Source organism: Drosophila suzukii, chromosome 3 (assembly GCF_043229965.1).
Source record: "Drosophila suzukii chromosome 3, CBGP_Dsuzu_IsoJpt1.0, whole genome shotgun sequence".
Taxonomy (NCBI): domain Eukaryota; kingdom Metazoa; phylum Arthropoda; class Insecta; order Diptera; family Drosophilidae; genus Drosophila; species Drosophila suzukii.
In genome coordinates this window covers 71776614-71798555 of record NC_092082.1, presented here as the reverse complement: position 1 = coordinate 71798555, position 21942 = coordinate 71776614, and the positions used below count along the sequence as shown (strand labels likewise).

General features: G+C 39.0%; 1 protein-coding gene across 4 annotated transcripts in view; it reads right to left on the bottom strand.

The window, feature by feature from the left end:
- The window catches only part of hth (Meis homeobox homothorax), a 111099-nt gene that overhangs the window by 72951 nt on the left and 16206 nt on the right, over positions 1-21942 (bottom strand). For 3 of the 4 annotated variants that reach the window (XM_036817167.3, XM_036817166.3, XM_065866390.2), the window contains exons 4-6: positions 16761-16811; positions 14567-14617; positions 9064-9249 (exon numbers count right to left, since the gene is read on the bottom strand). In XM_036817167.3, coding sequence (XP_036673062.1) covers positions 9064-9249; positions 14567-14617; positions 16761-16811 — 288 coding nt within the window. Of the gene's footprint in view, positions 1-4808; positions 7154-9063; positions 9250-14566; positions 14618-16760; positions 16812-21942 lie in introns of those variants that run through there. The other variant, XM_065866391.2, reaches the window with a different exon arrangement.

Genomic DNA, 21942 nt, shown 5'->3' with positions numbered 1-21942 from the left:
AGAGAACTCGGTGAAATGCAGAGAAAAAGTGTACAGAGTGTTGGAGAAACGGGGAGAGAATTCTCAGGTCCTGAGTGCCCTTGGCAAGTAAAAGTAGCTTAGAGATTTATGCGGCATTTGTTCCATTGAATTTTCTGTTAAGCTGCACTTAGCAGCTCTCCAAACTTTTTGGTTAATTAAAAGTTGAAGCGAAGAGTGTTTATATTTAGAAGGTAAACTTGGAGTGGGCATTACTTTAAAAGGGCAAGCTTTAAAAATATTATATACAATATTATTAAACAGACTCTTTTGATAAAAAAAACCTAAAATTAGGCCAAAGGAGTTGGGTTCCCTGGCACGTGCTCTATTAGATATGCAATAAATTATTTTTGACTAGTTTCTTCCCAACCCTTGGCTACTGCGGAATTTGCTAAGCTGCCTGCAAATTATAGAAAATCCCCCCTAAAGACGCCGAGATGTGTGGGGATAAAGAAAAAGCCAATGTAAGCAATAAGCAGGAACACCATTATCTAATGCTCGGCGCGCCATTCAGGCATAAAGCCCATTGTGCCCCAACTCCCAAGGATTTCCTCGTGGAAAACTTCTTCTTTTGGGCCCCCTGAAAATAGTGCGCAGGAAATAAAGCACAAAAAGGCAATAAAAATTGATGCCCCTCCCCAACAAAAATAACTTCTGACTATTTTGTAGATGCTGGCCGCACAGCTTCCGGGCCAATAGAAATGCCAGCCGAACAACAAAAGGCCAAAAGAGAGAGGGTGGCCCTTTCGAAATAAGCCAAAATCCAGGACTGGGCCTAATGGCCAAGGCAAACAGACAGATAGACAGATAGACGGGGAAAATACAGATAGAAACGGAGACGTCGCCAGCAGCGGGTTTAAGTGCAAGTGATTTATGTCCTCCGAGATGTGGGCGAAAGAAAAAATCACTGGACTGAATCAGAGACAAAAATTAGCCAAAAAGATCCTGACCAAAGCCAGAGCCAAATTGCAATTTGTGGTCCAAAAATCAATCAAAAGTTCAATGGCAAAAAAAAGGGAGATAAGTGCATCAAGTGTGCAGGATCAACATGAATAAAAAATGTTGTTCATTTTCAACATAGTTTTTAAAGATTATAATAGAAATATTCATTCATTTAGAACACAAATAGTAACCAAATAATATTCCACTAATTCATAAAGGACCGATTTCTCAATGTCATGTTAAAGTTAAAGTTAGTTGTCGGTCAGAGATTGCTAACGTTAAGTTAAATCGTAATTTATTGTGTTGTGCATTTTTTTTATCGAAATTATATCTCTGACAAATGTTAACTTGACATTGAGAAATCCACAAAATCTATCACATTTTATTGCCAGCTTTAAGATCTAAAATCAATTCTCGAAATGCCCGACATTTCTTCCTGCGTACAAAGCAAATGTTTGAGGACTTCAGCCAAAGGGTTAAAGTTAAAAGGTTCGAGCTAAATTCAATTAGCAGCGGTCAGTGGCTGCCCTTTTTGATATTTGAATCATAGGAAATAGATGCCCTTCAAGCGGGATTCAATTACATTTAACAAGTGGTCAATACGGGCTAAGCGGACTTAAGGGCCCCCGTTTTTATATTTTCTCTGTGGTCAGTTGCGTGTTGGTAATTGAAAAGCACTCAAACGGGGGGTTCGAAATGGATCAGCGGAGCGATGAGGGGGTGATCCGATGATAGGATCAACTGCTGACTAATCGAGTTTAAAACAAGCGTAAATTGTCCTGGCCTTTCCTTTTGATATTCGAGCGGACTTCAGTGGCGTTATTTGCGGTGCCAAGTGCAGCGAATACGCCGGGTAATTAATGGTAATTGTTCAGAGCTGAGCTGAGCTCCCACATAGGGCTTCCCTCAGGTGAGCATGGTAAAAGAAAAAAAAAAGTTAACAAAAATAAAAAAAAAACCCTGAGTGAGGTGCTGCATTTGCCTAATGACACAAAAGTAAACCGTCCAGCGGGCTTTGTATAATTTCCACCGCCTTTTCGTTAAGCTCTTAAACCGATTTGCAGCTTAGTTGAATGGCCAAGAGATAGAGGAGCAGCAGTGCAAAAATATTTCGCAAAGCCAAAAACGCAAAAAAATGAAACCGAAACTGTGTTCATTGGAAAAAATGTTTCAGTCCAAGACAAAGACTGAGTCGCTGGCTTGTCTTGTGGCATTTTTACGGCATAAATTTCCATTGAATTGATACTTTTTGGCCGGCACTCCCCCGCTCTGCTCCCCTAATCATGGCAAAAACTTCAGGAGTTCAATAATAAAAAAAAAGGGTTGACACAATCAGGTAGAGTATTTCCTCCTGTCGGCGCGCCGCCCTTTGAAGGCAACACTTGAGCAGCGAAATTTCATTAAGATTTCAAAAATGTTTTTTGTCCAGCTTCTACGATTTCCTGGAAACGAGTAAAACAGTTAAAATGGTAAGATATTCTATAAAATGTTTACGACTAGATATTAACTTTGTGGGCAAAAGTTTTCATTAGTTTTTAGTTTTTTTTAGATAGTCATAAAATTGGATAGCCGTCAGTTTGGCATGTCTTTTCACGCCCTGCAAAAATCTTTGGTGACCCAAAAGGTATCGCATTCAACGCTTTCAGATCGTGCAATTCCCCTGACAAAACCAAATTCTGATCAAAAAATTTGCTGTCGAAAGCTAACAAAAAAAATCTGGAAAAAGAAGGAGAACATCAGATCAGCCGCAGACAAAATCTTGTGGCAACTGCATTGAAACATTAGCAGTGATGACATTTTTGCGGTCACCCCTTGTCCACCCCCCAAAAAACTGTCTGTGGATTGTCTGCTTTTGAAGCTTTTGTTGCAGAAATTCCTGCCAACGCGACACTTCATACATAATAACAAAAGATCGACGGATCACAAGGGCAAAATCGTCAAACACGCATGACTTTTGGGTTTCGCCAAATACCCTGTAATTTGAGGGTATGATCGCATATTCATTTAAAAAAAAATTCTTCAAAATGTTTTATTCAAAAGTTATAATGAGATTATAATTCCCCTAGTTTCTCATAATGAACTCATTTGAAAATATGTTCTTAAAAATTCCCAAGAGGGTATCTTCTGCCTCGTTCCCTCAAGAAAACCGATCAAGCTTTCTGGTTTTTTGTTTTTTGGGCATTTGTAAGGCTTTTGTGGCCTGTTGGTTTATTAATTGTAGCCTTGGACTTGGCGATGGTCCGTCTTTGTTTCACAAATGAATGCACAAATTTCGTGACAAGTCTGCTCTGCGGTTTCGTTTGTGCCACAAAACGCAGACAGTATGACGACGCCGAAAGCCGCAAACCCAATAAAAAAACCAAAAACAAACAAAAAAAACACACATAAAAGTAAATTATAAGAAAGAAATCCTTTTTGGCTAACTCGTATTTCGGCCCAAAAGTCTTGAGGTGAGAGTGCGGCTAATGAGCCAAAGCCAAAACCCCAAAGTCTTGGATCCTTTGATATGTTTTTCTCGTACTTTTTCATCTGGCTGTGTTTTTTTTGTTTTGGTTGGGTCTTCGATTTCAAAACCAGTTGGAGAGTTTTGGAAAGGGAATGGATTGACTTAATGTCTCTAAAATTATAGGTTACTTTGCGCGCTGCTTGGAAAATTGTGTGCGTTTGTTTTGGGGCGTTGCTCGAGAAATTAATTCAAGAAAAAATCAAGCCACACGAAAGAGCATTTTCTTCGGTGGAAATGCCTTGGAATTGGTTTGACTTTGAAGAGCCCAGAAACACGCCCCGGGCAATCACGCAAAATGCCAAATTACATGTAGCCACCATTAAGCGAACGAACTCATCTAACACGCACCCAAAAAAAAGGGAAAAATAAACCCGCTCGGGGATAAGAAAAAAAAAAGAGTCATTTAAGGTGTTTTACACACGTTCCTTCCTCTCGACGCAGCTGGCCGATACGATCGGGTTCACTGCTCGAATTTCAGAGATCTGGCGCACTTATCCAGTGATCCCTGCCAGCACCCCCAATTTTCTGGATCGAAAACCTCCCTCTGCACTTTAAGCGGCTTACACGTGCCGCCGGTTTTTGTCTTTTGACTGGAATTTGAACTGCAACTGGGGTAATACGAGCCGAACTCCTCTCAATTTACACACGCTGTTAATGGAACAGGAGCCAGAATTATGTCCACTTTCCAGTTTCTGAACAGGGTAAAAATATCAGACCAAATGGTCAGCAATTCGTAGAATATATATCTTAGTATTATAATATAAGTTATAGTTTTGGTTAGTAATCATTGGAAATATGGAAAATATTAGCCTTTAAATTGTTAAAATAGATATCAAAATTGTGGTGATAAGAGATATTTTATATATGATCCCTAGTCAGCGTTGAAAGTCACAAAATCTTTAGTATTTATGAAAAGTTTCAAGATCAATCCAAGCATTTCAGTAAGACTCTCTTGAGGTCATTTCAAAAAACGAAATTTCAGTTCCGATATTTCTGAAAACCTAAAGAAAGGCATACCCTTCTTATAAAGATCTTGGGTTTTAATAAGATGTTTCCAAGCGCGGCTGAAATGTAGAAAAGTTCCCTAAGCGATACATATAAGTCCATCTTGAGTTTTCTGCTTTCAACTGAAGATCAGGAAAATGTTGATCTAAAAATTTCAGCTACAAAGAATTAAAAAAGTTGGTAATCCTTTTAAGTAGTCATCCTTCTTTGGTTTTCTCAGCTGAATATCCATGGATGATGATCTTCAATCGCTTCCTCTAATATTCCCAGTTCCATTTCGCTCCAAGTCTTTAAATCCATTTTTGCTTATAAACTAAGGTAGTCAGAAAAAAATCAATTTCATTTTGTTTTATACTTTTCAAATATATTTTGGTTTTTTTGTTGTTTTTGTTTCTTCGTTTGTTTCATATATTTATTGGCTAACTCTTTAAACTTTACTCTGTAGTTCTTTTTTGTTTTTACTTAATTCTTCTGGGTTTTTGTTTTTCCTTGTTTTAATTATATTATTAGTATACATATAAATAATTAAAAATATTACATTAAAATGTATTCGTATATCGTATAGAAGTTGCTGGTTGTTTTGTTGTTGGATTTTTATTTTACTTTTCTTTCTTCTCTCAATTTTTGATTGCGTTTTCTCTCCATCATTTCTTATAACATTTATTTTCATTTTACAATTTTGCTAAAAACTAAATAAAATGTTTTATTTGTAAAAACAATAATAATAATAATAATTATTAAAAAATGTATGCTCAAATTATTATTAATTTATTTATTTATTTTATATTTTAAAAATAGTAAAAAGCAAAAAAGCGCCTTCTTTCGATTTTTAAAACATATTACGTATATATTTTGCATCATTTTTTAATTTTAGTGTTTTTATTATTATTTTTACTTGTGTTATATTTTTATAAAATATCACCTAAAGCAATTACGTATTTCAGTTTCAGTATTTTGTGTTTGTATTTTATGTTTATTTTTACAATGCAACAATAAAAAATTTTGCTTCTTTTTTTAATTTTTGTATTTTTTTTGGTAGCAAAACATTTAATACAAAAATTATTAAAAATAATATTTAACGAAAATGCAAAAAGCTCACACTAAAACCATAGGAAACAAAGTGTATATCTTCGTATATTCTCTCCTTTTTTTTTGCAACAGTGTTTTGTTTTTAACTAAAAAGTGGCGAATTATGCTAACAGAAAAATTATTACATAATTACAGCAATTTTTCAAGTTTAATTTTAGTTTCTTACATACAATTTTTTTTTAGTTTTTCTGGGTTTGAGACAAAGTACAACAACTATTTTAATTTTTTTGTTTGCAAATTTTATTTTTATAATTTTGCAAGAAAGTTTTTGTTTTGTAGTTTTGAAAAAATAGTACAAAAGCTTTTCACGTTGTTGTTGTTTTTAGTTAGTTGGCTATAATAAACCGCTGGGAATCGGTTCGACTATAGTCTAAGTATACAAATGACTGCCCATATAGCTGAAGAACTGCGATCGCAGCTCGATTTAAGTACATTTTTTGTAGTTTTGTTGGTTTTAGTAGGTCTACAACTCAAAATAGTAGTAGAAATTAGCAGTAGAAAGTGTTTTGTTGGTTGGTTTTGGTAGCTAGAAGAAGGTTTTGCTGCTAACGTTTTCCCGTATCTTTGAGTTTCGATTGCAAGTTTAGTTTACGCCTAGCATACAACTCCTAAGTTGGGGATTTTTTTTTGGGATTTTTGGGGGCCTGACTAAGAACTATATAACGTACGCTATAGTATACAATTGGGGGAGGGGAGCGAGGGGTCTCTAAGTTTCTCGACTGCTCTCTAATTCAATTAAATTACATTAGCTTTCTCTCCGTTTTATATTTATTTAATAATAATAGTATCGCGTAGTTTTCGATTTGCTTTAGTAAATGCTTAAAGTTTGTTTAGTTTGTTTTAGTATTGTTGCTGTTGAATTACGTATATCATTGTTCTTGAAAGTTTATCGGCTCATTTAAAATGTCGTTCGTATAGGCGCATTGCAATCCTCAATTAATTAAATTAACTTTAAGTTTTTTTTGTTTCGTTTTTGTTTTTATTTAATAAACCATAAAGTTTTATTCGTATACTTTGCATTTGAACTCAGGTTGGGGTTTCTTTTCTGGTATCTCTTTTTACGTATATGCGTTGCATGATGAGAGTTAAACAAAAAAGATCAACGAAAATATATCTATATTTTCATCTAGTTTTTTTTTTCTTCTTATTATTTGGCAAGTTCTCTTCGGTGTTGTAAAACACGCGAAGGGAAAAAGGACGTTTTGTTTTTGAAAAATCGTATACACGTTTGCTAAAGTGAAGAATTCCCGAAAACATAGTGAAAAACAAAAAAAAAGTATGGAAAACTAAGCATAGAAAATACGTTTAGAAGTTTCTAGGAATTAACTATACTCTTAGCGTTTGTTTCTCTCTCATTCTTCACTTGCGAGTGAATTTCTTTAAGCGCAGCCTAGACTTGATTTTAATTACAAACTACATGGCTAAGCGTTATCTCTATATTAGATAGATTTTTTTCAGTATATTTATAGAGAACTGTTTGGGGGAGGGGGTCTCGAGGGGATAAAAAGTCGGGCGGGACTAGAAGTCCGCCTCGTGTTTGATGCGATAGCTGGCATAGGTCTCCTCCAGCGGTGAAAAGTCTTGGGTGCTGGGCTGTGATCATTTTCCAAGTAATTGGCACAGATTTACGTAAGAATTTTCGTAATATAGATAGAGAGAGATTTTAGAAATGTTGGGGTATAAAACTCTGTGTCTGTGTCTGGTATTTTGTTATCTGTTTTTGTAATTTTTTTTCTCTTATTTTTTTTTGGCTATGTCAGTGTCTGCATGTCGTGCTGCTGTTATTGTTCAGAGAGGAGGGACGGGGGATGTCAAGTATTTACAAGTTTACAAACTCAAAAACCGATAAGCGAACCTATCGATCCCACTGTCTAACTGACTGTACCCGATGGAATCAGGGCAGAAAAGTCAGGCCAGCTCTCGTATATCATATCATATCAGTATACATATATAATATATGCGTATTTGTGGGTATTTATATATAGTTTCTATATAGAACTCTATATAGAGTTATGTGCATATGTAAAATTGTTAAAAATTGGTTAGTTTTGGGGTTAGTAAACTTTCTCATAATATAAGTGTTCATTACTTCAATTCTGGTTGGTTGGTATTTTTTTTTTTTTGGGTGTTCAGTGTGGATTAAGTAAAGAAAAATAATCAAAAATAGTTAGTTAATGGTGTATGTGAGTGTTGGGGTTTTTTTTGTTAATAATAATTAATAATATATTGGCGAGCTATATGGGCCTCTTGCAAAAACGAAGTTCTGGAACATTGTTCATTGTTGTAATTTAGTTCTCAATTACTTTATGCTTTTCTTATCTGGCTTTTGTTTCTTTAGTTGTTGGTACTTTTTACAAATTAAGCGAAATTGTTTGTTGCTCTAATTATTGTTGCTCAGTTGCTTTTGTTCATTTTGGTTTTGTGTCTGTTTATCTTTATCATTTACAATCTGCTTGAGATATATAAACTGATGTTTGTGTATTTACGTGTATCTGTATCTTTTGTTTTGTTTGAGAGGGAGTGAGATGCACTACTGAAAAAGGCCGTGGTTCAGGCAAAAGTGTACTCACTTCGGCACTGGCCACGGCTGTCCTCAGTTTTTTTTTTTGGAACTTAAATTTATGGCATTTACTGTACTGTACAGAGGAGAGCAAACAAATTCTGGCCGTGGCAGCAATAGCAACATTAATGGGTATCCGTGAGATACGTTCGCAGTTCGCAGTTCGTTCGTCGTTCGTGGTTCTAGTCGGTTCGTTGTGTGTTTTTCGGTTCTTCGGTTCGGATTTGTGGCCGAAGCCGCTTGGAAGCTCGTTTGTCGCTGGTTAGTCACTCATGTCGGTTACTGTCCTCGGTTGCTGCTGGCCGCCGCTGTTGCTGCTGCCTTGCTGCAACTGCTGTTGCCGCCGTGTTGCATGTTGCTGCTGCGGATGTTGCTGCTGCTGCTCCGGCTAGGAAATTCCTCTGCTCTCCTTTTTCGCTTGATTCTGTATTTCTGAATTTATTAATATATTTTTTGTGTGTGTTTTTGTTTGTTTGTTTTATAGTTTTTTCAGCTTTCTTCGTTTCGATTTTTTTTTTGTTTTCTGATTCTGACTAATTTACAATGTGTGTGTGTGGGTGTTTTGTGTGTGTTCATAATGACGTACAACTTCTTCTGCGTTCGGATTTGGATTTGAATTCATCAATATTAATATTATGTTTGTTTCGCACAAAGTGAATTAATTTTACTTAATTTGCTTATACAGTGTGCAGCAACATTCTTTTCTTTACTTTCTTTTTTCTTTTCTTTTTTTTTTTTGTGGTTATCGCTCGGTTTATTCGCTCGATTGGCATTTCGTATTGATTGATCGCAATTATTATTATTGATTCATTTAATCCCAGGGCATTGTGAGCACCCGCTTCGTTTTTGCAAGAAGGTCGTTATCGTACTACGAACATGGGTGCACCACCGCATTGTAGCTCGCCAATATAGGACCATGTGCTCCCGCGAAGGGGGTACTCACAACGTCTGGTGTACTAGCTCCATCGGTGTGCGATGTGGAGTCGGCATTGCTGCGCCCTTCTCCGTTCGCCGATCCCAACTCCGGTGGTTTGGTGGTGTCCCGTTCGTCGATCACTAAATCTATTGGCATTTTACCCTTTAAACACGATATATACCGATGACAGAAGTTATCGCATAATTCGTGCACCTGAGGAGTTGGTAGAAGAGAGAGAGAGAGAAAGAGAAGAGTTCATCAGTTTTAAGTCGTTTCTGGGGCGTTTCGTGGGGTTTATTGGGTGCATTTTGGGGGGGGGGGGTTACTCTCTAAAGGGGTGCTCTGTAAAACATCATACATTGATATTTCTCAGGGGGGTTCTTATACATAATCTATGGATATATGTTGTTAAGATAGTAACAAAAACTCAAGTAGAGGATCGATAGATTTAATTTTCTTGGTTAATTCAATTTTCAAGTATTCAAACATTTTATTTACCATCTTTCGATCATTTGCTTTGTAAATCCTTGTTAAAATCCAGTGACCCATAAATATTGCTTGCTTTACATATCGCTAATATTTATTTTTCACTCATAGCTTATATCTACACTTGAAGCCAGCTTAAACATTGCCATACTAAGCGCCATCGCATTCTTCTTCCAACCAGAAACCTGCTCATCCCGAACCCCATCCCCAGCCGCAAATGGCATGCAAATTGCTTTTGATGCGTTACCTGAAAACTCCAACCTGGACTCCATCGCAGAGACCCAGACACAGAGAACCATGACCATGATGATGGCACTCAAAAATGGCTGAGGCAGTAGGATGGCAGGGCCCCCGAACCAAAAGGCCCATAAATATGCATAGAGGTACGAAATAATGCACTGGCCGAAAAGGAAGTGGCCGGCCGAGGCAGGCAGCTTAGCCCCGGGGCACACTTTCAGCCAAATAACCCAGGCCAAAGCCAAACCAACCAGGCCAGGCCAACCAAGCAGCAACATGAGACAGCAGCAGCACGTGCAACACTCGCATTAGCAACATGGAGTGAAGATCGCTGGCGTCATCGTCATCGTCATCGTAAGCGGGGAAAAAGGCCCATGAAGACTTGGCCCAAACAGAATGCGTTTTTAAGGCCCTGTTGTTGCCGTGTGTTCGTGTGTGTGTGTGCTTGTGTGATAAAACAAATGCGATAAGGCCCAAAGTGAGTGTGAGTCAGGCATATATGCAAATATGCAGCAACAAAGAGAGGAATGCAGCCGCCGCCACGGCTAAAAAGAAATTAATTGCACTGGGCCATGGCTGGCAGACACAGCAGCAACAACAGCAACACCAGCAACACCAACAACACAACCAGCAACAACAGGGTGCTCCATTTAACCGGGGCCAGGCATTTAATTTACGAAAAAGTGCGCGTTGCTTATGCAAATTGTTTGTTGTTGCTGCTGTGTTGCTGTTGCTGTTGCTGCTGCTGCTTCTTTTCTTTTCGATTCTTTTTTTTTTGGCCTGCGAAAGCTGCAACAGCCAGGCTATTAACTTGTTGCCCATTGCCCAAACTTGTCAAACTCGTTTGCAGGCTGCTTTCAATGTTATTGTCACCGAAAAAAAAATATTATACGCAAAAGCCAAAAAAACAGAAAAAAGTATAACGATGATAACTGGTTTATGACAGGACAATGTCAAATTTGTCGCCGTTGCTGATAAGCTTCTCCACAGCAGCAACAGCAACAGCAGCAGCAACATGTTGCCGGTGGAGGAGACTCGGTTTTATGATTGCATTTGTAGCTGTCAAAGTGACCATAACAATATCCATAAAGCGTGCAATTAGCACGCCAGCAACATGTTGCCGCTGTGGCTGCGCACATGCAACATGAGAGCGCCCACCAAATTGATATGTTTATGCGATGCTGTTGCTGCTGCTGCTGCTGTTGTTGCTGCTGCTGCTGCTGCAACTTGGGCCCTTCGGAGACTGGCGGACTTTCGATCCGGCTGGCTGATAACTTTTGATTAATTTGTCAGCATTGTATGTGACATTTTCGAACGGCTCATTGCGATATTTATGACTGCCAGTGGCCCCCATGTTGCTGTTGCACATTGCTGTTGCTGTTGCCTTTGCCGTTGCTGTTGCACATTGGGTGGGCCCACGAGCAACAAGGGCGACAGGCGGACATGGACAGCAGCAACAGCAACAGCAGCAACGGCAGCAACCAGAGGGCGTTGCTTGTAAATTCTGACGCTCATTTGTACATCCTGTTAAGCAAAACTTTTCACAGCAGCAACATTGGCTTTTCCCGCCCGTTAAAACCTCACCCCTTCCCGCGCAGCTTCCTCTGTGTTCTAATCTCGATGCAAATCGCTCCAATCTGCGCAGTGGTAATTCTCGATTTCCGCTCATAGATAGCTTTAAACTATACGAGTATTTTTCCCCCCTATCTAAAGTCTCGGCACGCAACCTCCAACACACAGAACACACAGTCTGTCTAACAAGTTTACTGAGAGCTCTCCTCTGACATTTCAAAGCAGTGCAATTAATTGTAATATGGATTGCATAAGTGCCTATAATAGTCTATCAACTTTGGTCTAGTTTAATGGGATCCTTAAAGTAAATGTCAATAAACGGAACCTCTTTATCTAAACATTTTATCATAAGAACCCTCTACAAAACTGTAATACATTTTTTGATAAATTCCCTGATATACCTATATTTTCTTTAAGCAGAAAAAAAGTTCGAGAGAATCATCAGTTGTCTTTTTTGGCATCCCTCAGCTTGCATCATCGGCTAAACCAAAAGTCTACAGCTGTCGCTGGCGTTGTTGCTGGTGTTTTTTAGCGAGAGATCCCGAAGCGATCTTGGCCAAGCCATCAAAAACAAGGCCCCCAAATCGTTGGTGGTGTTTCTGTTTCTGTTTCTGTAGCTGTTGTTGTGCCCCCATGCCGGCATTAACCCAACCGATTCCGATTCCGATTCCCCGATTCGATATACCCATATACCATATACCCCCTGCCGGCCGAGAAGCGTGTGCAACTGACCCAACGTGTTGTGTCTCCGGCTCTGTCTGTTTGTCCCACTGTCCATCAGTCGTTCTGTCTGTCCCACTGTCTGTTTGTCAATTGCAATGCCTGCCTGCCTGTTTGATTTTTTTTTCTCCCCTTATACCATTTTTTTTTTATTTTTTATTTTTTGCATGTGACTCTGTGACGAGAATTGTCCGTGTGCTGGGGAGCTAAAAAGCTGGAGACTATGGAGACTGGGGCCCCAAAGCCTGGAGCTTCGAGACTGAGAAACTGAGAAACTGAGACTGCCAAACCAGTTTTTGACAGACACAAGTCTTGAAAACGTCTTTTTAACTGATTCTGTTCGCTGTTGTTGTTTTTAGCAGCGGCAACAAATATGCACAGATACAGATATACATTTTACTCGCTCCCATATAGATGTTTTTTCTGTTTTTTTTTTTTTTTGCAAGTCAACCCGCACATTTTATTTAAGTATATTTTGTATTTCTTTGTAGTTTTTTGTTCTTTGCATTTATATATTTATTTTATACACCAAAAATCGACCGCTGCATTTTGTTGGCTGCATATAAATGAATGTGCTTTTTTATGCTTTATTTTTTAAGGTTTTGTGTTTTTTGTTGGACAAGTTGCTACAGTTCTTTGTTGGTTTCGTGTGTGTCGCAAGCTGTGTGAGTGACAAATGACAAAACAAAAACCTGTCGTGGTCTCCACCGCTGCTGTGATGTTGATAAAGATCTTGACTGTTTTATTTTTTTTTACTCTTTTCTGGCTTTCTATACAGGGTGCAACAAATTGCAGCTGGCCAACTGACTGACTAACTTGGCTTACTGCACTAGTTTTGTGCTTTTGTTTGCTTTGCGAACTTAGAAAGCGTTTGGTGATTAACCACACTAATTGCACCTTGATTGACTCTTCTTCGTTCGATTCCTTTTCACTGTCATTAGCCTATATCGAGGGTCTACACTCTCCGTATAAAAAGAAACTACATTCCACAGCAAATGACTGTAAAGTTGTACTAAAGGGCTTTATCTTATAGCTATGCTGCACATGTTATTCATTTAAGATTTTACTAAAAACCCATTTCATCGATGCGTATCTCGATGTATCTTGTATTAAACAATCACCAAGCTCTACTACTCTACTATAAATTCCCCAAGCGTTTTGTCTTGTTCTGCTTATTTCTTTTCGGTTCGTGTAGAATGCTTTGCATAATTTCTTACTTAAGACTTAATTGAAAAAAAGAGTGAAGAGCGACTTTCGGACGGGACGGGTTTTCTGGCCGACTTAGCCCCTCAGCCTCAGAGACTTAAACTCCGGCTCTGGGTTTGGGTTTGAGTTTGGGTTTGGGTTTGAGTTTCGGTTTCAGTTTCGGTTTCGGTTTAGGTTCGCTCCACGCTTCGTTGCGCATTTGCCTAATTAATTTTCTCAGCACAGCAGCAACAAAAAATATATATAAAAAAAGGGGGGGGTAGCCGGCATTAATTACGACCACGTTTGAGGAACAACTTCCATTAAGTCACAGGGACTGAGAGACACGCACCCGAAGCCGCTTGCATATTATTTGAAATTAAAACAAATTAGGCAACCTGTAATTTTTCCATTTAGACAATAAAGTGTCTAATAATCAAGTAGGTGTTTGTAGAGAACCCTCTCAGCATAAAACCTCCCCCTTCTTTTTTATTTAGTTGTGGAAATAATTTATGTGGCTGCGCGTTATCTAGGAATTATGTTAGAAAATCGAGAGGGGAAGTTCTGCAGTCATCACACCTCATGTATCAACAACAAAAGAGAAGCCGAAACCCTGAATGCATTCCATTGTTTTCGAAAATATTTTCCTTTTTATTTTATCTTACGCATGAAACTGTAACCAACTACAACAAAAAAAAAACACCTGCCGCTGGCCAAATATTTGTGGTCTAAGCCACATCCTGTTTCCCCCTGACCTCCTCCCCTTTAAACAAATATTTCACTTTGATTGACAATTAATTTCATTTTTTTGTGTATTTCTCCTTTAATTTAGACATTTTGCAAGTGTATTAGACCAATTGCAGATATATGTATATATAAAAATATATGTGGCCGCCTGCTGTGGGACTCTATGTCCCCGCCATGCCCCTTTTCACCCCGTTTTTGCAACATGGCTCAATAAAATGTCAACACAAATGTTGGTAATTGAAATGCGCGCCCGTTGGCAACTATTTGCCTGCTTTTTTCGCCCCGGCGATTTGGGCCCGGTTTTATTTATGGGCCTGCTGGCTGGAGACTGTGTTTTTGGGTCCTGGGTTCCTGGTTAAACATTTTGGGTGGTCTTTTTGGGGCGTTGATAAATGACGACGGCGACTTGGCCTGGCCGGGCACTCTGGCTTTTTCAGTTAATTGCAATGACTAAACAAATGCTGCTTTTTCTGCTTTGATGAGGTTGCACAAATGCGGATTTGATATTAAATCTATGGCAATGTTTAAGCTGACTTAAATGGTAAAGTAAAATTAGGGAAATTTCCTTAAAGTCGGTACTTACTTTTTCTAATTCTAAAAGGTGAAACCGAAGTACTTGTATTGCTTGCACCATCTGTAAGAAAAGGAAAATAAAAACAACATTATTAAGGGAATTTACACTCAATTAATATTTATAGTGTGACCAAACTTAAAAAAATTTGTTTAAATCAAACTATTTAAAAGGATTGTGATCAATATTAAACTAACAACCATAATAAACATTTTCAACGTTTTTATTGATTAAACAACACACTCACTCTTGCACACTCATAAACACACATGCATTAACATTTTCGCTGGTGTGACCAGACCGCTAATTAAAACATCACTTTGACATTTGACATTTTTACGATGCTGCTAACTGCTGCTGTGTGGCCTGTTTGGTTTTGGTTATTGTTGCAGCTACCGCCAGGAATTCCATTTTAACCCAAGACATGCCATAAACATTTTTATAGCAAGGGGTTTCTTTTTATTTCTGCCTCTTCCTTTAAGTGAGTGTTACTAAATGCACTTTTAAATGTTCAAACACGATAGCGGATAAAGGGGGCGGAGTGCACGCGGGGGGGAGTGGCGACCACAGAGTGGCATGCCAAAATGATTTATGGCCAAAGTACGCAGACGCGAGCGGGCCAAAAGATAGACACACACGGCCATGGCCAAGACGATCTATGTATGAGGGATATGCAGTTCGGTTTGGTGGGTGGGGGCAGAAACTCGGGGGTTTTTCAGTGATTTTGTACTACAACTAATAAACTAATCTGCAAGTGCATAAAATTAGGGCCACCAGAGGAAACTCCGCCGTGAGTGAGTGGGTAAGTGAGTGACACATTTACGACTGCCGGCAATTAAAATTAGTTTTGCCCATAATCTCTTTATACTCCGCCAGACTCTCTGCCATATATATATATATATATTCATCTGCGTTTTTTCCCTGTTCATCATCCGACTTTAGCTTAGCTGCTAGCCAATTGCATGGCTCGTTTTGCACTTTTTGCACGCGGCATTTCCGTCTTGATTTACATTCTGCTGGATGCTGCCTCCGAAATGATCTCTTTTTGGTCCCCCCCTATTCCCCAACTGAGGCCCATAAAAATTGTTATGACTCGATGGGGTTCAGAACTGCCAGGAAAAAACAAAAAAGCAAGAAGAAGGATCTGCTCAGCCAGTTGTATTAATGGTTTATTTTTAAGTTGGATGTTTAAAGGATTTTCGATACACATAAAAAAAAACAATGCTATTTCTTCCAATGGAGCTAGAATTTATTTTATTATATTATATCTTTATGATTTTGTTTTATATCTTCTTATAATCTGTTCGTTCTTTTCCAGTGCACCCACTGACTCATTTCGATTCTTTATTTCTGGCTGATCCTCTGAAATGTGCTGCCCCATCTGAATGCTAAAAATCTCGATGCTCTTTTAACGATCATTTCCTTTAACAGATTAGCATGAGTTCCGTTCCCCCAAAACTATAATAATGCTCCTCGAAGACTTTAGCTCATCATGAGCGGCGATCATGATCATGATCTCCAAGGTTGTGCTGCTGGCATTTGCCTTGGATCGCGTACCCCCGATTCGGTTCCCCCCTTTTCTGGCCCCAAGATAGCGAATGCATATTCTACTAAAGTCAAGACGTTGGCTCCATTGTTGTTATTTTTTACTCTTTTTTTTAGTGTTTTTTTTTTTTCTTTGCACACCCAAGGCTGGCAGGCAGGCAGCCCATTTAGAGAGTGCAAAAATGTCATATGCATCATTAAATCGTTCTGCTTCATATTGTCGTTCGCATGGGTTCGCTCGACGCCAGCCCCTCTCTATAGCACTATATACCCCCGATATCGCCCCCAAAGAATATACAAATGTACGTATACTATCCCCCGAGAGCAGGCACAGAATCGAGAGCGAAAAGTATGGCAACGCTGTCCAATAAAATGACTAAACAACTCAGTTCACGTTGACGAACAAATGCTCATAAATTGCGTTCGTTGGCTGTGCCTTTTGCTAAATTCACTGTGATTTATTCTAAATAAAAGAAAATTATTCAATTGTCGTCGTTGTTTTGGGTCAAGGTGATACACACACAGCGAAAATACAAATACAAAAAAAAGAAAAATAGCCATGATCTTTGGCTTTGGCAACTTGCTGCCAAGGAGGCTGTGGCCACATTGTTGCCAGCTTTGGTTTCTTTAGATTTCTTTTTTTTTTAGCTTTTTTACTTACCAGTGAGTCGACTTCGGGATCTGCGGTATAATAGGGTTTCTGTGATCTTATCTGCAAAGAGAAAGAGTGAGAAGGACGATGGTTAGTGAGTGTTAAGTTTTACAGAGAGGGAAAAATTATAGATCTTTAGTTTAAGTAATATAAAAATATCTAAAATATGTAGATATGTTTGCCCCTCTGTTCAGACTATGGACAGCTGTCCTATTCTAAAAACCTACTCCTCTCTACCACGACTCTTCCTTCTTTTTTTTGCTATTTTATGATGGCCTGGTGGCCGATAAGCTCATGCCAAACCAAAATATTGTACACATTATAAAACTACAACAACCATAAGCAAATCGGTTCCACAGCGAGCATGGGAAACGCAACATTTGTGCGCTCATCAGCTCATCAGCGGACCCAAAGCCAAAAACCCAGACCAGACCAGACCAGGCCAGACCAGAGACCCCAGATCCGAAGAGGTGACGATGCGACTCGCTGTGACCATAAAAGAGATTCTCGCTTTTATAGCAATCCCGAACACACAGAGATATAAAAATAAACCACACACTTAGATAAAGATCACAAAGGCAATATCTGGCTAGATAAAATGCCACACAGACCCGACCGAGAAGGTCATCAAAATGCTGTGCGAATTATTTGAAATCTCATGTCGAATTCGAAGTGTTGGCTGGCTTTGGTTTTGGTTGGATTTTGGCTCTCACGGAACTGAGCCACAATAAATGGTCGAGATGAGCTGGGGTCTTCAGTTTTTAGTCTTCGGTCGTTAGATAAACAGATATCGCCGACACACACCCGCTGCGATATCTTATATAACGGTCGAGGGACCTGACCTTGTCTGAATGCGTGTGTGTTATTGTGTTTTGTGCAAAGTTGTTGCCGGTTGACCACCCAGCAACTTGCAACAAGGTTGCCCTGCAGGCGGGAGGTCCATAGACAGGGTTTATATTGTCCCGGGAAATAAAAGACGTGGCCCTGAAAGGGAATTACGGATCTCGAACTGTTATTGCCAATGAGAGGATCAAAAAAGTATTACATTTAATCTTATTCCCATCAGAAGATTTTTAAATATCTGCTAGGGAAATGGTCACACTAATATATCAAATAGGCAAGTAGCATGTCCACACTATGTGTTCTGATTGCAAAACCTTTCTCAAAAATGTTTAAAAATCTTAATGCAGGTCGCCTTAAATTCGATAAACAAACTTAAGTGATCTCCTGCAGTTGAAACTATGATCTTCCAGCTTTACGAACCCACAGTGCCCCGAGTTCGAGTCCAGCGGTCCAAGGCAGTAACGGCAATTTGAAATCAACTGAGGCATGTGCAGCTAATAATTACACACTTTGCACACTCTGGACGGCATGAAAACGGCGGGAAAGACTTGGAAGACTTGTATCTAGATATGTGGGCACTTCCATACCATTGTACGATCGTATGTTCGTATGAGAAAAACGCCCCATTGTGAGTACCATACCATACCATACTATATATACAATAATAACAAACACAAAGCACGGCCATTGAAGAGTCGCGATCGGGGAAAAAGAGGGGAAAATGCGGGGAGCCGGGTTGCGTGTTGGGTATTTTGCAAAAGTTGTTGCCTGTTGGCTTTTATGTTGCATTTTCAAATGCTGGTTGGCTGATGTGGTGTTGCACACTCACACCGAGATACGGAGATAAAATGGGAACTTGCCAAACTGGTTTCACTATGCAGGCTCGCGCTTTTGGCTTTAACTGATATGAAAAGCAGAAAAGCAGTCGGCGAAAGATGTTGGCCGGGCTTATATTGCACGCACTTTACCACCAGAGGTAGGCCTTTTAAAAAGCAGAAAAAAAAATGGCTGACCCGAAACCTTGAACACTCTGTATACAAAGCGGTCCATCCTAATTGAAGTTCTTCGCCGAAAAAAAAAAGCGAGAGACGAGAAAGATGATTTTAAAAATATATAAATCATGCGGGCAACTACTAAAATGCACAGCATGAGACAAGTCTATAAATACACGAATGTTCAGCAGTTGGGGCGTGAAAATGAAATGGAAATGGGTATAAAAACGAAATGATTTTCCCCGTGCTTTTCCCAGCAGTTTTCCCCAAACAGTTTTGTCAACATGCTGATGTTGCTGCATTGCGTGGGCGTCTGCAGCTGACAATTTTGTATTTATAGTTTAGTTTTATTTCGAATCTGACTCAAATCGAGTCATTGCGGAAATCGTCACGCGCCTGACAAAAAAAAAAAAAAAACAAAACATCGGAACCTGAGAACCCAACGCGAACCCCGTTCGTAATCAGTTTCACATGAGCACCTCATAAATTTCTATTTCTGTTTTTCGTTTGTTTTTTATTTATTTTCTGCTCATTTTTGCGACAACGGGCGAAAAGAAATCACTACTGTTTAGATACTGCTCTTCAAAGCGCCTTTTTTATGATGCCAATAAATGCAATTATACAACCGGCAAAAGGTTTACAATGTCGCGTCTCCAAATCGCCGGCCCCCAAAGATACAAAAAAAAAAAAAAAAGAAAGAAATCTAAAGTAAAATAAAATAAAAATCGAAACTTGCTGGCGTAGGTGGTCATAAATTTCCCGCGCGCGCGATTATGGGGGGAATTTTGAAATCAGTACCATTTCATCAACCACGTGCTATCATCCCCTGTCATAAAAAAACTATATTGAGAACCAAAGTGTGTGGAACTTAGACAGTCTATCGAATTATGATTCAATCAAGAAATTTTCCTGAGACAATTATCAGGAAAGACGAAGAAAGCGAAAACTGAGCAACTAAATCTGGGTTCATAAAAGACAGAAAATAAAAGCATTCATTCTAGCCGGGGACTATATTCGTTTTATAATGCCAATACACACGGTTGGGCATGATTTTATGGCCAGGTTCGCTTGGCTATAAAATCATTCCGAGCGGTGCGAGCGGAGGAGATAGCCCCCGAGACTAGGGACAATAGTACGGGTATACCAGACTGTATATGTGTATTCCCTGGTCTGTGGTCTGCAGGCACTTGAGTAATGTGGTGATGGCCATAAAGCCCCCATACCCATTCCCATTCCCAGTCAGAGTTTTTAGCCCCGGACCGGGCCATAAAGCAATTTATGCCCGACTTTTGGAATCAGCGCACAGTAGCCAGCATTTCGAGTTGTCGCTGCCGTCAAAAGCTGCCTGTCGATCGCAATTGAGCCTTCAGCCACTTGAGAAAAGAGTGCAGTGATAACAATGATAACACCAGCCCAATAACAAGAAAGAAGGGCTGAAAAAAAAAGATTCGCAAAAACTAAACAAAAAAAAAAGAGTGGAAAGTCCAAAAAGTTGGCAAACCATAATGTCAAGTCATCGAAAAAATATACGAATGGAAAAAGTCAGTGACTAAATGGTTTCTTTGGTACCATAAATAATAATCTTACGCGTTTGATATGGTAATAAATATTTATTTAACAAAAATTTAAATTCTTTTTATAATTGAACCTTGAACCTAGAACTCGAAAAAGTTCAAAGTTCAACCTACAACTGGCACTATTTTCCCTGGAGAATCCCCATACCGCCCTGTTATTAGTTGATCTAATTGCGGAGCCAAAAGTCAGCGGGGGATATGAAAAGCGAGGCGCCTAAATTGCAGCACGTAGCCGCATTATATTATTTTCATTTCCATGTTGCGTGCCACGGCGCCAGCCGCATGCGGGTTTTCCCTCACTCCCCTTCAACATTATAAACAAACAAAAAGAGCAACAAAATATATATATATATATGTATTTTTTTGGGAAAGAGATAGGCGACTGAGTGCGAGTGTCTGGTGGAAATGTTATCAAGATTTGTACAGTGGCCCAAGGAAAAACAGAAACCAAATTAAAGTAACAGCCCAAGATGAAGATAGCTTTTGAGACATTTTTCATACAACTCGAGTAAAAGATTATTTCGGTTTCTACCATCAGGAGAATGAAAATCTTGTCTAGACGCGAACAAAAGTTGTGACCGCAAAAAAAAATAGGAACAACATAAGATATTGTTCAGTCACTGCAAAATTGCACTTACCTCAAACAGCGATACATAAACTGAGGCTAAAACCAACTCGAATCGAGACAAACAAAACCATATCGGGTTTCTCACACCTACACAATGGGAAAATGGAACCACGCTTAGGTGCCTAAAAGCTTGCACAATCACCGAAAACCAGAGACTTAACTCTTGAACTAAAGGGGGATTCCCCTATAAAAAAGATCCTAACTCTAAAGGTTCTTAAAAAGTATTGTATTTATAAATATTTGAAATATTCTGATAAAGACAATCAAGGCAAAGCTAAATTTAACAATTATATTTACTATTTATTCTAACCCCTTTGAAAACTTTTTTTCGCCGCCCTTGTGCTTGCAACCCACTCATAAAAATAACAATAATTTCGTTGTAATACAAAACCGAAATCCAGCAGGAAAAATAGAGAACTTTATTTGCCTAGCCGATGACGATGATGTTGGACTTGTTTAATGTCGTTGATTACTTTTACCCGGGGCATCATCAACAAACACAAATAGAACAAGAACAATAACAATAACCATGCGTTGTCATAGTTGTAGTTGTAGTTGTAGTTGCTTTTATCTATATCTTTATAATGGGCGCAGAATATCGGTAGTAAAACAGCCGCAATTGAGGTGACACAAGCAGAGACTAGAAACAAAACCAGAGACTCGACACCGACGACCCCCACCGACAGTTTCTTTTTTTATAACCCCATGTGTGTACGGTGTACACTGTACACCCTCTGGAAAAAAGAAGAAGAATAAAGTGCGGGGTCCCCGGGAGATACTCCACTTCAGATACTTCAGTTTACGACCCAAAAGCAAACTCACTGGGGCAGCTACCGCTCAGATACACTACTTCTAACGCTATTTTCTTCTTTTTTTTTTAGTAAGCAAACACACGGTAGAAAAATAAAGAAAGAGCTCTGCAGAGACAATGTAAATATTTGCATTGGCCAAGAGATTTTGTTGGCCACCTCTATTTTACCTGCAACGAAACAACACTGCAGAGATAATTGTAATGTTGCTCTAAAAACATCCGGTCCTTAACCGATAATCGTGCAAATAACCAAAAATATTTTTTATAGACATTTTATCAACAAGTTGGCCTGTCAATTGTGCCACAATTTGTCATTTTACAGCCGCTCGTTGTGCTTTGCTTT